Source organism: Lathyrus oleraceus, chromosome 2 (assembly GCF_024323335.1).
Source record: "Lathyrus oleraceus cultivar Zhongwan6 chromosome 2, CAAS_Psat_ZW6_1.0, whole genome shotgun sequence".
In the NCBI taxonomy this organism is placed as follows: Eukaryota; Viridiplantae; Streptophyta; class Magnoliopsida; order Fabales; family Fabaceae; genus Lathyrus; species Lathyrus oleraceus.
In genome coordinates, this window is record NC_066580.1 from 219,037,252 (window position 1) to 219,053,384 (window position 16,133).

The 16,133-nt window shown below is 39.2% G+C and overlaps 1 protein-coding gene across 1 annotated transcript; it reads left to right on the forward strand.

Moving 5' to 3' along the window:
- Positions 1-437: 437 nt before the first annotated feature.
- Positions 438-1,649, forward strand: LOC127121318 (uncharacterized; the record flags this gene model as incomplete). Its single annotated transcript, XM_051051847.1, has 1 exon — positions 438-1,649. A coding segment is annotated over one exon (1,212 nt), but the record flags the coding sequence as incomplete, so codon positions are not given.
- Positions 1,650-16,133: the final 14,484 nt, after the last annotated feature.

The window sequence follows — 16,133 nt, forward strand, 5'->3', positions numbered from 1 at the left end:
TCGGTTTGAAGAACGCCGGAGCCACGTATCAACGAGCCATGACTACCTTGTTTCATGATATGATGCACAAGGAGATAGAGGTCTATGTTGATGATATGATTGCTAAGTCCCGAACGGAAGTTGAACATGTTGAGCATTTGTTGAAGCTTTTTCAGCGTCTGCGGAAGTTTAGACTCCGCCTGAATCCGAACAAATGTACCTTTGGAGTCCGTTCCGGAAAGTTATTGGGTTTCATTGTCAGCGAGAAAGGTATTGAGGTTGATCCTGCAAAGGTCAAAGCAATACAAGAGATGCCTGCACCCAAAACTGAAAAGCAAGTCCGAGGTTTTCTTGGCCGCTTGAACTATATTTCCAGATTTACATCCCACATGACTGCCACATGTGCGCCGATATTCAAGCTCCTTCGGAAAGATCAGTCTCATGATTGGACCGAGGATTGCCAGAAAGCCTTCGACAATATCAAAGAATATCTGTCTGAACCTCCGATTTTGTCTCCGCCTGTGGAAGGAAGACCTCTGATTATGTATCTGACAGTTCTTGAAGACTCGATGGGTTGTGTACTCGGTCAACAAGATGAATCAGGGAAGAAGGAATTTGCTATCTACTACCTCAGTAAGAAGTTTACTGATTGTGAGTCTCGGTACTCTATGCTTGAGAAGACGTGTTGTGCTTTGGCTTGGGCTGCTAAGCGGTTGCGCCAGTACATGATAAATCATACAACTTGGTTGATATCCAGAATGGATCCAATTAAGTATATCTTCGAGAAGCCTGCTTTAACCGGGAGGATCGCCCGTTGGCAGATGTTGTTGTCTGAGTATGATATTGAGTATCGAGCTCAGAAAGCTATCAAAGGTAGTATCTTGGCTGACCATTTAGCGTACCAGCCGATTGAAGATCATCAGTCAGTTCAGTATGACTTCCCTGATGAAGAGATTCTGTATTTGAAAATGAAAGACTGTGATGAGCCTACGCTTGATGAAGGTCCAGAACCTGGTTCCAGATGGACGATGGTGTTTGATGGTGCTGTTAATCAGTATGGAAATGGAATTGGGGCCGTGATTGTTAATCCCCAAGGTGCTCATATTCCTTTTACAGCAAGGCTGACTTTCAAATGCACGAATAATATGGCTGAGTACGAAGCCTGTATTATGGGACTTGAAGAATGCATTGATTTGAGAATCAAACACCTTGATGTGTATGGTGATTCGGCCCTGGTTGTTAATCAGATCAAGGGTGAATGGGAGACGAATCAGCCAAGTCTCATTCCGTACAGAGATTACGCAAGAAGGATTTCAACTTTCTTCACAGAAGTTGAATTTCATCATATTCCTCGAGAGGATAATCGGATGGCAGATGCTCTTGCTACGCTCGCTTCCATGATAGTAGTCAGACGGTGGAATGATGTCCCCAATATTACTGTGATGCGCTTGGATAGACCAGCCCACATATTTGCAATTGAAGAAGTCAATGATGACAAGCCTTGGTATTTTGATATCAAGAATTTCCTCCAGAACCAGGTCTACCCGCCTGGGGCATCTGTGAAAGATAGGAAAACTTTGAGAAGGTTGTCAGGCAGTTTCTACCTCAGTGGTGAAGTGTTGTACAAGAGGAATTTCGATATGGTTTTGCTCAGATGCGTGGATAGACACGAAGCAAACCTGTTGATGACTGAGGTCCATGAGGGTTCATTTGGTACTCATTCCAATGGACATGCTATGGCTAAGAAGATGTTGAGAGCAGGCTACTATTGGCTGACAATGGAGTCTGACTGTTGCAAATATGTGAAGAAATGCCATAAGTGTCAAATTTATGCGGATAAGATTCATATTCCCCCGACACTTCTGAATGTGATTTCATCACCATGGCCTTTCTCTATGTGGGGAATCGACATGATCGGCATGATTGAGCCGAAGGCATCCAACGGACACCGGTTTATTCTCGTAGCAATTGACTACTTCACCAAATGGGTTGAAGCCGCTTCGTATACGAATGTGACCAGACAGGTGGTTGTGAAGTTTATCAAGAACCAGCTGATTTGCCGTTATGGTGTGCCAGAGAGGATCATTACTGATAATGGATCTAATCTGAATAACAAGATGATGGATGAGTTGTGCGCTGAATTCAAGATTGCACACCATAATTCTTCTCCCTACAGACCCAAGATGAATGGGGCTGTTGAAGCTGCTAATAAGAATATCAAGAAGATTATCCAGAAGATGACTGTCACCTACAAAGATTGGCATGAGATGCTGCCATTTGCTTTGCATGGATATCGTACGTCTGTACGCACTTCAACAGGGGAAACCCCTTTCTCTCTTGTTTATGGTATGGAAGCTGTTCTCCCAGTAGAGGTGGAGATCCCATCAATGAGAGTCTTGATGGAAGCCAAGTTGACTGATGCTGAATGGGTTCAGGATCGTTATGACCAACTGAACTTGATTGAAGAGAAGAGATTAACTGCCATGTGTCATGGTCAATTATATCAGCAGAGAATGAAGAAAGCATTCGATAAGAAGGTCAAGCCTCGCGTGTTCAGAGAAGTTGACCTCGTGCTCAAGAAAGTCTTGTCTTTCGTACCCGATTCCAGGGGCAAGTGGACTCCAAACTACGAGGGTCCATATGTTGTTAAGAGAGCCTTTTCAGGCGGAGCTTTGATGCTTACAACAATGGATGGGGAGGATTTCACTCGCCCTGTGAATTCGGATGCAATCAAGAGATACTTTGCCTAAAAAAAAAGTATATGCAAATGAAAAACAGAATAACTCGCTAAGCTGAAAACCCGAAAGGGCGGCTTAGGCAAAAATGAGCGTCTCGGTGGAAAACCTGCAAGGGTAATCCAGGCAAAAATTAGAGACTTGAAAAAAGAGATATTTGCATCCCGCTAGATTGAGTACCTCACCCTGGGGCAATCTAGGCAACAATTAGGGATTTGGCAAGTAACTGCATCCTGACAAGACTTTCGGTTCCGCAGCTGTCTTTTCGTCAGAGGATTCTCGATTCGTCGCCGACTGAAGCTTCGCATACATCGAGATTCAAATTGGTAGAGAAAGGATCATTATGTTCAATGTAGCCCTCTTCCAATATATATCACTGATTTCAAATTTGTACAGATCTATGGAGTCTTGCCATTTGCAGACTACCATTCCATCAAATAAATTTGAGCTTTTATCCAATTATTTGCACTCCTGTTTGTTTCAATTCAACAAATGTTTTGCATGTTTTAATTGATAAAAATATCATTGTTTTAAAAACAAAATTTTTCAAAGATTATTGTTTTAAACAAAGTGAACATTCACAATGATAAAAGGATACTCAAAAAATTTCTCAGTGCTCTCCCAAGGGTGGCATGGTTTCCAACAGGTAAGACATTTGTTCATACTCCTGGCGTGGTTTGTATCCTTCTTCTCCAGATTTGGTTGTTGGGGTTGTTCCCCAAGCAGAGATTTGGTTGTTGGGGTTGTTCCCTAAGCAGAGCTTTTGTGGATTTTGACTCCCCGAAGCGGAGTGGTGTATTGAAGACTCAGGCTGTTCTCCAGCAGTAGTCTCTCCCCGACTTGATTGCTCAGGTGTTCAGAAAATTTGTGGTTAGTGGGTTGATATCCCCGTATCCCGTATTTCTCCCCAAGTGAGTTGCCAGCATAATTGCAAGTCGAGTTGTTGGTGGGGTTGTTCCCCAAGCAGAGTGTTGTTGAAGACTCAGTTTTCTCCAACAACAGTTTTCCCCAGCATGGATGATTTCCTTGTGGAAGATTCGGCGGTTGATGGTTTGCCACCTTGGTGCCTCGTCACTTTCTCCAGTGGGTCGCTATCCCGAGACTTTATTTGTCTCCTTGGCACAGTCACGAGTAGAGCTGTTATTGACATCCCCATCGAAGTCGCGAGCAGAGTTGTTGTCACTCCTTCCCAGCGCAGTCGCGAGCGGAGTTGTTTACTTTCTCTCTATCAGAATGGTTGTTATTCTCAGCAGAGCAGGATCTATTTTCCTATTCAGTGGTTGATTGGGTTGATATCCCGGTATTTTCATCCATCTTTCTCCAGCATTTGTCTGCAGAGCGGTTGTTGTGGCAGTATTGCCTGTTGAACCTCCTTCAATCCCCTGTATGGTCGGTTGATGGCTCCGTTATCCAGAGATTGTATTGATTTCTTGATTACTTTTCGATCCTCAATAGAGTGGCTCTTATTGCAGAATCTACTGATGTGATCCGACAAATGTGTGTTCGCCCCGAGTAGAGTGGTTTGTTGCTGAATCTACCTGTGAGATCTTTCCTTCCTCAGTGGGTTGTTCCCCAAGAGAATAGCTGACGGTATCCCCAGTAGAGTTGCTTGTGCAGCCAAACTCTATCCGGGTGACCTTTGCTCCCTCGGTGGGTTGTTCCCCGATGGAGTTATGTCGGATCAGTTTCCATAGCAGTGTTGATAGGATCCCATGCAGGACTTTGAGATTCTCTTGTTCCCCAACAGATTTGTCTTTGTGGCTCTTTTCCTGTTGCGACTTTCTGTGCCCCAGTTGGGGTGATCGTTGATCCATTGCTCAGAGATTTGGTATTCTCTTGATATCTCTGATTCTTTTGCTTCTGCTTCCCAGCAGAACCCGCAGATCCTTGCTTTATAGCATATAGATCTCCAGCAGAATTGGCTTTCCATTTGGTTTTCCCCTGGAAGTGTAATACCGGACGTTTGATTCCTGGACCTGTTGTGTTAGATATGTCTGTTTTGTCAGCATTCATCAAACATAAACCACGCATATTCATGCATACTCATAAAACATTCAGATATTCATATTGCATTTTTTGCCATATATCCTTTGTTTGTTGTTCCCTGCTATGGTGATATAGATCGTTATAGATCTTCCCAAGTAGATGTCGGGTGTTAAATCTCTCCATATAGAGTCAGCCCATAAGCAGAAAGTGTCTGTCTGTCCTTCTGCGGTTCCCCACTGAGATATACCCTCGTGGATGACGGTTTTTTCCGTTTCCTCCCAACACATATATTGGGATGGAGGTTCCTATTTGAGTTATATCCTCATTAGGACGTGTCTTGATTCAGTCTGTCTTTTCGGATCTTTCCTGAATTGACATTTGTCGTCTGTTCCTTGTGCTTCCCTGTGGTGATTTTTATCCCCAGCGGAGTTTCGGGCCTCTACCCTTATACCGGTAGTTGTAAGTCCTATTTTCCTGGCTTTCTTGGCGGAAATTGTGGTTATACACCTTTTAGTCCCCAGCCAGAGTTGTTGATTTTCTACCTGATATTCGGTAGTCGTGAATCCTAATTTTCTTACTCTCCAACAGAGTTTGTGGTCTGTTATAAACCTCATTTTTGGTTTCTCGTGCGGATTCGTGATCTATTCTATCCCCACGCAGAGTTTTTGGTTTTCTACCCCGTATTCGGTAGATGTAAACCCTAATTTGTGGTTATTCCCACCAGAGTATGGCTTCTGCCCTCATTCGGTAGTTGTGAGTCCTATCTCTTTTCCCCTAGCAATGGTAACCTTTGTGGTTCGATCTGGTTGATGGTGGATCTTCTGTTGTTGTGGTGTTATCCCTACCAGAGTTCTGTTCCCTGTGGTGATTGGTATCCCCAGTGGAGTTTGTGGTCTTCTACCCCGTATTCGGTAGTTGTAAATCCTATGTCGCTGTGATTTTTTCTCCCCAGCGGAGTGGTATCTTATGATACGTGTGGATAATTGCCGGTTGCTAGCAATTTTATCCTCAGCTGAGTCTTTGGTTTCTTACCCAGTAGTCGGTATTGTTAAACCCCTTGTTTTCTCAGCCAGATTTTGGTCTTCTGCCCCGTATTCGGTAGATGTAAACCCTAATCTTTCCTTTGTGGTTATCTTCATTCAATATTCGATGTTGATATTCCCCCTGCTTTTGGGTAGTGGCTCTTGAGTAAGCACTTGTATTCCCAGCAGTCTTCTGGATCAGTGCCGGATGCTTGCAATGTTATCCTTTTTGAAGTCGCCAGTGGGTCTTTTCACCGTTTGCTAGTGATTTGTTCCCCGGATCATTGATTGTTTATCAATGTATTCCCAGCTTGTGTGGATAATTGTCGGATGCTTGCAATTTATCCCCAGTGAGTCTTTCATTTACCTTTTGTTGGTAATGTTGTTACCCCCTTTGATTGGTCATCATTATATGCCTGTCTGGTATCCCGATGCCTCTCTTTTCGGACGATTTATCCTTCATTAACCCTTATACCGGTTGTGGATAATCTTCCATGCGAGTATACTATCCACGTTCTGACGGTAATGGATAATATATCTCATGCACTCTTCAGTTGAAGCCTTTGTGTTTCCCTGGTCGAGTAAGATTCGTTATTTCCCTTTGCGGAGTCGAATATTCTTGTTGTTGGGTAATTGCCGGTTGCTTGCAATTTATCCCTTTGAGTTGTCTTTCGTTTACCCGGATGCTTGGTAACGATTGTCTCTCTTTTTGGTTAGTCACCTATTATATACTTCGGTATCTCTGGTGTCTTATCCTTTCGAGTATATTATTCACGGTCTGCCGGTAATGAATAATATGTCTCATGCGCTCTTTAGTTGGAATCCTTTGTTGATTTTCCCCAGCTGAGCAAGATTCGTATTCTTTGTAGAATCGAATATTCATCCTTTAACCAATTTGTGTTTCGGATGTGTGTTTTGGCATATATACCAATTCACGTTTTCGGTAGATCACCTATTATATACTTCGGTATCTCTGGTGTTCCTTACCATGCGAGTTTATTATCTACGTTCTAACGGTAATAGATAATATGTCTCATGCGAGAATTCTTATCCACGGTATGCCGGTAATGGATATTATATCTCATGCACTCTTTGGGTTTGTGTCCCCAGTCGAGTAAGATTCGTGTTCCCGTTGTGGATTCGAATGTCCATCCTTTAAGATTTTGCTTTTTCAAGCCCTCCCTTTCGGATGATGAGTGTCTTGGCATATATACCAATTCACGTTTCGGTCGATCACCTATTATATACCTCGGTATCCCTGGTGTTCCTCCCTTTCTACTCCCTATTATGACATTGGTCCCTTGTGGAGTCAGATTTTCCTGAGTTTTGTACCCTTTGTTGGTCTGTCTCAGATGATGGTTGATTGATATCTCTCACCTTTATACCGGTCTTAGATATTCATTCTTCCTGAGTTTGTTACCCTTATACCGGTAACACCTCACTTCTTGTTGCTTTCCCAGGAGAGTCTCTTTGTTAGACATTCCCCTGTGGAGCTTCCTTTGGTGATTTTTACCCTTTGCTATACGGGCGTTTCCCCCAATATATGCATTTTCCCGGCAGGGAGATTCTATGTGAATCTTTTCCTGGTCCGAGTCCGGATTTTTATCCGAAGTATCCTTTCGAGATAGTTGAGTCAGCTTATGTCTTTCCAATGGATTTATTTTCCTCTGGAATTCTTTATTCCTCGGTGTGAGTCCTTTGCTTCCCCAGCAAGCTCTCCAGTCCGATGTCAGTTATCCCTATTCGAAGTCGTGCTCAGTCACGTTGTGTCAGTTTTGTTTTCCCTAATCAAAGTCGTGTCCTGCTCACGCATTCTTTTTTCTTACTATCCCCCAATAAGAGTCTTATTAGAGTCTCTGTTCCTGGTGAGTGTATTACTCTGATGGATCGTCTTTTCTTCTGTGCGAATCATATATTCCCCACAGAATTTGCTTTTGCATGCATACATCTGCATCATGAGGTCTCTTAGGGACCAAAATTTGTCTCATTACTATTATTTAAGCCCATTCTACCGCGTCGAAATGAAGATTTCTAAACTTCACTTCTCCGGATAGAATGACCTTAAATAGGGGCATCTGTAAGACCCCAATTTTGGCCCTAAGATCCCTCATGGCCCATATCATATCATATCATGGCCTCAAGGATCAGTGCATACCCTAGCTACCCTCTTAGTGGGTGGGATACCTTGTGAGTGTGGTTCTTGATCACCAAGCATGTATTGCATTTGTATATCATTGCTTTTCATATGTTTACTAACCAAAAGTACAAAAATATTGTCATCTAACCTTGTTTCTTGCAGATGAAGCAATCATCAGTCAATCAGTCAGATCAGGCTTTGAGCAATAGATGGTGGCCATTCTTGAAGAATTTGGACACCATGATCCTTCATAAAGAGTTCATATAACTTGTGGTATCATTTGGAATCAAGATCTCAATTGAAAGAGGCTTGAAATTCATCAGAACATGGCCCAGTCATCCAAAACCATAGAAAAGTCAACAAAAGTCAATTGTGGTCAACTGTGCATTTAATCAGGGATTTGAAGGTGTGAGGTGGTCAGAAAGACCTCATTCATGTCCATACAAGTCTCATTTGACATTTCAAAGATCAAGGTTGAAGGATTTGAGGTCAGACAAAAAGTTTCCCAAAATGGAAATGACTTGTAATTTTCACCTGCCAAAAATGGAAAGTTTTTCGCCTCAAAATTACTTCATCATACAAGCTTCAAATGAAATTTTGTCCAACATGAAAGTTGAAGATCTTGTTCTCACCATTCCAAAAAGTCCAAGAACACTCAATTCCCATGTGTGGTTGTCAAGATATGGTCAGATCAATTTCAGAAAATGCCTGAATTCAAAGTGGCATAACTCTCACATGGAATGTCCAAATTGGATGGTTCTTCTTTGAGCAAACCACATTTGATATGTACTTTCATAATCCATCATCATATTTTGCCAAAAGCTTTCACATAAAAAGGCCATTTTTCAAGTGCACTAATTAAAGACCAAGGGCAAAATGGTCCAACTTTCAAAATATTTGGAATTATGGCATGGGACCAATTCCAATAGCTTCTAAATGCCAATTGTGACTTGTCCAAAGTGAAAAATTACTATTCCATTGCTTCTAACTATCCAAGGGCAAAAATGCCAAATTGCACATATAAGCATATTTCACTAATTATCATTTTTGGCTTAAGCATGATTATGAGTTGGATTAGGCATTAGTATATAAACTTAATTATAACAGAAACTCAGGAGACTAATCACAATTTTCAGATTCATCACAAAAACTCTAAAATTCTCTCACTTTTCTCCATTTTTTCACAAAAACTCTTTTGCATCAATTCATCAATTTTTCACTAATCTTTGTGCTAGTTCATTGTGAATCCATCATTAGCAGGAGATTGTGGAATTCTGTTTGTGGAGATTGGTGGAAGAACCGCGCACAATTGCAACTGTCCAAGCTTTGAGCATCAATGGCAATCGGCGAATCTTCATGATCCAAGCATCGTTGAGCTGAAAATTCATCATCATTCACTTCCTAGAGCATTATACTCCATCTGTTTTCATCAATCGAAGCGAAACAAACACCGAATCACGAGCTGCACTTCAAGAAGGTAAAAATTCGAACTCTTCGATTCTTGAAATAAACATGTGGTTTAGATAGATCTCACGACATAGAACAAACTGCAATTTGAATCGTGTGAATCCGTTAAGTATTGAGCTAGATATCTTGATTTGAACCTTTGCGTGCGAAACTTCTTTCGATCAGTTCTTTGCGTGCGTTAATCTTTGGACAAAAGCGTTGCCATAATCGTAACCTACGCTGAGAGACGGAGAGAACGGTATGCGGTTTGTTTGATTTGGTGAAGAAATCGCCATGACGGAAGCTGGCACGATGAACATGAAGAACGGCGAGGAAGAACATGAATTCTGGAGAAAATTTCACGTGCAGATCCATTTCCTTCGCCTGGCACTTTTGAAAATATGTTTCCCACTTAATCCAACCAACCAGAAGCCGCCACGTCATTAATGAACAATGTACCACGTTTTTGGATATTTACGGAATTGCCATTGCTGTAAATTAATTCATTAAACCACTTAAATAATTATTACATAAATTAACAAATCTTTAAAAATTCATAGAAAATTCAATATAAGTCCAAATTAAGTGGGACTTTTTTTGTTAGATCCCAATTTTTATCTACGTTTTTTTAGGCATAGAAACTTAAGTTGTGCCAGGTAGAATTTTAGAATGGCTTATTGATTTTTGGCATGTGTGCTATTTTCATATGTTTTACCATTTTAATCACCAAATGCTCATACATTATCCAAAATTAATGAAATTTTATATGATGATTCTTGATACATTTCTGGAGATTTTGGTATATCATTTGTGATTTTTGGATCTCTGGATTGTTAGATATGAATTATTCTTTTTGAGTGTGACAATATGTGTCACACTATGCTATGCTGACTTCATGAATTATTTTCCATGCTTCCCTTAGGCCTATGGCCCTGATTTTTTGCATGAGATACAATGTATATGTTAACTTTCAACATGAATTTTTGTGGATTTAATTGATCCATTTTTCTAATTGATTTGGATTTTTTATTGCTGTTTAGCATTTTTGGGTTGTTTCTTGTGTAGCGAACTTCACATGTGTCATTAAATGCCCATCCCTAGTCCTATGAATATGAAATTTGGTGGAGTATTTCCTAACATGTATAGCTTTAATTTGGCTTTGGTCCCATTCATTTCCCATGTGATATCACTGTTTTACCATTTATTGAAGTTGGTGCACATTTGTTGACTTAATTTGATTGTGTTTTTGCATGCCTTAACATGTTGATTTAATTCCCATAGCTCCACTAGTCCAAATGGCATGAAAATTGATATATAGCTCATTGAGTGCCCTCTGTTTAGGATATAATTTTTGTGGAATTTACTGTGCGGTTTTGATATTTTTTTGATTGAAATCATTCTGGTTGTCCATATGTGATGCAACATTGCTTACTTTGCCTTAATTTGTGCATAAAATGAGATTAGTGCATAGTTTGGATGTGAGACCACTTGGGATCTCTTCTTATTTGAATTATCTTAACATTGATTATGTTTTACTTGCTGTTTTAAGTTTTTTCCCTCTTTCGGACCCTAGGCTTGTCCTAGTGGTCTTGTTACTTATGTTTGAGCTTGACTTTGACTTTTCAGGTTAAAAAGCTAATGCCTTAAGGAGGTTGACTCATAATTGAGTTGTTTCATTTGAATATTGTGAACTAATTTGTTTGTGTTGTAGGGTGCTTGGGCCACTTGAGCTTGGTGCTATGCACATTATTGTTTGATTGTACATTGTTGATTGATCATTATGTTGTTGTTTTGTTTATGCTGGGATGTTGATTATATTTGATTGATTTCAGGTACCCTTAGTTGCTCAGTTCTCTTAAGAACTTGCTTTGCTTTTCTTAAATAGCAATTTGCATTGAGGTAGACTCTCTTGTCTCCATGTAGTCTGGAAGACCTGGCTTGTTATTTAGCCAGGCAACTGTCTGAAGTCCTCCTTAAGAGGCGATGTTTGTGATTGTTTATGTTTGTCCCAAGCAGGAAAAGTCCTCATTTGAGGCAATTGGTGGATATAAGAGATATGTAGCCTATCTCCCACTATTCTGTGAGTCTTCTCCTTGCTCCCATTACATGGTTGTAGCATTGAGATCCCAACCCAAGATCTATCGAGTCAATAAAATGTGGAGAGAGTTCCATCTTTCTGAACTCCCACACCTTCTGATATTCAATACTCTCTCTGACCAGAGATAAGAGTGATGAGGCACACCCCTCATATCCTTTCATCTGCTTCACCTTAGCCCCTCAATGGCAAGGTTAAGAGCAACTTTAACCCTATTCCAGTTGGCTTTAATGCCTCACCCTTTTGTTTGAGCCTAATTGAATGGTTATAGTGTGTGCTACTTGAATTTATGTGATTGATTACTTGATTCATTTATACATGATTACTTGAGTTTGCCATTGTGCATTCATCATCTTTGCTTGCCATTGTGCATTCATCATCTTTACTTGCCATTAGTGCATGATCACTCCATTTGTCTTTATGACACATTGTTGTTTCCCCATTGAGGACAATTGTAAGTTCATGTAGATTGGCTTTTGCTCCTAGGATATGGAAGAGATAGAGTGTAAGACCTCATTGGTCACTCATATCTTCTTTGCTCTTTGTTTGAGCATTGGTGTTGTATGTGAGGATTCATTGTAAGTCCCTGTGATGTGGCATCTGTATTCCTAGGATCATACTGTGGAGGTTAACATAAGTCCAGATAGATTGGCAGTTGACTTCCCTGTTTTGTTTTTTTGTTTTATTCTGATGGAGATTAGTGTAAGTCCATGGAGTGGCTTCTGATATCCTTACTTGTTTTAGGAGACAGGTATAAGACCATTGAGTGGCATCCAGTATCCGCTTTTATTTACTTTCATCTGTTACCATGTTCATATTATTGCTCATTTGTAGCCTATTCCTAAGGACCCACTTGAATCATCTTCTATATGATTTCAAGAGGTGGACCCTCCTAAGAAGTTTTACCTTCACTCTTCCATTCCATTCATCCCATTGTGTCCTAAACCTTTTCACACATGTTTTAAAACTTGAAATAAGTATTGTGCAAACATTCTCACTTCTTTCCAAATTAGAAACTTGGACCTTAAGTCCATATTTTTCCAAACTCCATTTTGTAAATACTTCTTTGAATTGACATTAATCATACCTTGACCATATTTTGTAAATAATCCAAATCAATTAACCTTCACCCATTCAAATGTTTTGTGGCTTAGTCCATGTTTGTTAAGTTTTCTATGCATTAGCCGTATGTTTCAATTACCGTAGTGGTTGATGTAATTCTTTCCTATCCTTAGTGAGTTGATTGTAAGTCTTCCATACTTATTATAGGGTTAACCCCTCACTAGTATGTTGAAGCTGTCTTGCATGGTGGATTGTTGATTCAGGTTGAGTTTTCTCCCATTGGTAATGAAAAGCCTTAGTGCTCTTGTTTTAAAATTGAATCCACTAACTTTTGGAAATTTTTAGCCGAACTACGGCGTTTTGATCCTTACCTTTGATGGAAGGTACGTAGGCAACGGGTTCATCCGTTCGAACACAAGAATAATTAACTTGTACATTCTTTTCTCATCATCCCAATCATGTTTGCACATTACTTATGTCATAACAAATAATAACTTTGTACAACAAGTGTGAAAAGGGCTCCCTAGGAGTACCTAGGACGTGATGGGTGCCTAACACCTTCCCATTGCGTAATTTACCCCTTATCCAGACTCTCTGATCTTTTCCATTAGTTTTCTACGTGTAAAACTTCTTAGGTTTTTGTTCGCTTTTTAACCAGTCCTTAGGATAAATAAAAGTGCGGTGGCGACTCGAATTCATTGTATACTTTGCTTATGATTTAATCAATAGATCATATAGTAACGAATACACCACTACACTTGCTACAATGGATGACGAAGATTTCCCGCATCCCGTGAACACGGACATAGTTAAAAAATACTACGCATAAAAAAGACCCGCTAGGTCGACGTATCTAGGAAAAAGTAAGGGCATCCCGGCGAACCAAAAGGGTTCGGGCAAAAATTAGGGATATATATAAAAAAAATGTACACCCGGCAAGTCGAAAACCTGAAAAGGCGGCTTGGGCAAAAAAGGGTATCCCGGTGGATTGAAAACCTGAAAGGGCAATCCAGGCAAAAGTTAGGGATTAAAGCGTATGACTATGTCTCGTTTGGATCACTCATGTAACTTCAACTGATGGTGCTACCTAAATCAAGTTCAAACAGATAAAGATCAATCCAATCGTTTCTGTCTCAACAGCAGAAGATGAGATATTTGAAGATAATGGCAATAGTAGAATTGAAACTCAATAGGATCATTTTTCACATAGCTGTTTTCTTTGTTTTATAAAAAATTTACGACGAATTCCTCTTACTAGGATTTCTGTCTCCTTGTACAAACTTGCCAATGTATAGGTCACTTTGTGATATAAATAAAATTTCATCTTTGAATCCAGATTTACTTTTACTCTATTTACATAAGCGAAAACGTCCATTGGTTGTGTTTGAATGTATGTATGCTTTTGAATACGATTGATGTTTACCAGAAATGCATAAAATGCAGTAATAGTATTTACTAAGGACGAACGAGGGTAGTAGTTCAACGAAGCTTCGCCGGTTCATCCCCACTACAAATCCCCAATAGAGCAAATCTATCTTTATAGATGCTTCGAATTATGTCTCCCCTTGAATTTATGTCCATCTCTTTTATCCTCAGTCGGGATACTCAGGAACTTATTCCTTCCATAGAAGTACGACGAACGAATACGGGAAGTGACAAATACTATACTATCAAACAAGACGGGAACGAGTTCCTCATATTCTTCAGCAACGAATCGGGATTTATTTTCCCTAGCCAGCAATTGTTATACAAAGATATCCAGACGCTTCAGGCCGCATGATTCATACATACATCATTTACATCATACCATAGCATATCCATAAGTGCATAATACATTTACTTAGATGCACCATGCCATGCATGCATACATATTGCATAAACTAACCTTTTCCTTGCATGATGGTTATATACAGATAAAATACTATCAACAATTCACAACAGGTCAGAAACGATCTATACGAAGATCTAGTGCTGATACTTAATCATTACTCAAGGTGTCCTTGGATAGTAGGCAAACGGTCTATACGAAGATCTATTCCCTAGTCCAGGATGTTTTCAGGAGAGTTAATCCTGATACTCTTTTGTTCTTGGATAGTAGGCAAACGGTCTATACGAAGATCTATTCCCTAGTCCAGGATATTTTCAGGAGAGTTAATCTTGATACTCTTTTGTCCTCGGATAGTAGGCAAACGGTCTATACGAAGATCTATTCCCAAATCCAGGATATTTCCAGAAGAGATAATCATCACGAAGATTTATTTCTACTGGTCTATTCAACAATTCAAAACAGTTCAGAGACGATCTATACGAAGGTCTAGTGCTGATACTTAATTCAGAAAGAAATCGCCACAAAGATTTGGTTCTGACACTTAAATGAAAAGTATGTTCTTAGATACGATTCAGAGACGGCCTATACGAAGACCTAGTACTGATATCCAGTACCAACATCAAGATATTATCACCTCCTGATATTATGGATGGCATCTATAAGCCCATCTCCAGTTCTTCCAAGTGGCATCTTCAAGCCCACTTAAGCATATACAACCAGTCATCAGTGTTAGTTTACGCACCGGCGAATGCAAATTTTTGGGCTTTTGTGTTCAATCCCCTTCAACCTTCCAAGTCACGAATGACACACAGGCCAATCTAACTCCTCAGGTTTCAGAAAATTAAACAGGGGCAGCTGTTGCACCCCAAAATTTGACCTCTATTTTTAACTCTAACCAATTTTTTGTTTCACATTCATTTGCATCATCTTCATAGCATAACATTTTTTTCTGTCTTAATATTAGCCGGAATAATTTCTCGGAATTTACAAACAGACTGGTCAAATTAACTTTTTAACTGTGCCTAAAATTAGTCAACGAAAAAATATCAAGTTTAAGTTTGCAAATGTCGGTAACATTAATCTGCGGTTCACGTGGTTTAATTTGACATGCTAAAAATATTTTTACGACTATTTTTGGTCATATATTGATCAGTCTGAGCGGTTTAAACGGTCATAATTTTTATTTCAAAATCCGACCAAACGCTGTATTTTTCCGAGTCATTTATTTCACGCTGATTATTTTGACGTGTTCATTTTATTTTTTCGAGCATTTTGGTGCCCGACTTTTATTTTTTTTGAGTCTATTTATTTTTATATTGGGTCTAGAATAAATAAATAGGTTAATTAGTTTTTATTTTAATTTTAACTATTTTAATTATTTAACTTTATTCAGTTTTTAATTTAATATTGGGTCTAGAATAAATAAATACGTTAATTAGTTTTTATTTTATTTTTAACTATTTTAATTATTTAACTTTATTCAGTTTTTAATTTAATATTGGGTTTCAAAATAAACTTAGGCCCATTATCATTAACCTAATTTGTTCATATATATATTTACTAGCATGACTGATAGAAGGAGGCAAAAAAGACAGAACAAAAAAGAGAAACTGAGAGTGGCTGATCTATACTATCGTACACACAGTTTGGTAATAGTTTATATATGATATATATTTTATCTATTTTGTTGATATATTTGTTACTGTGTTTCAAATACATGTTCATATATGTAACTAGTGTGTTAAATATATATATATATATATATATATATATATATATATATATATATATATATATATTTCTATTTTATGTTATAATTTGATTATGTTTTCGGATCGGATCG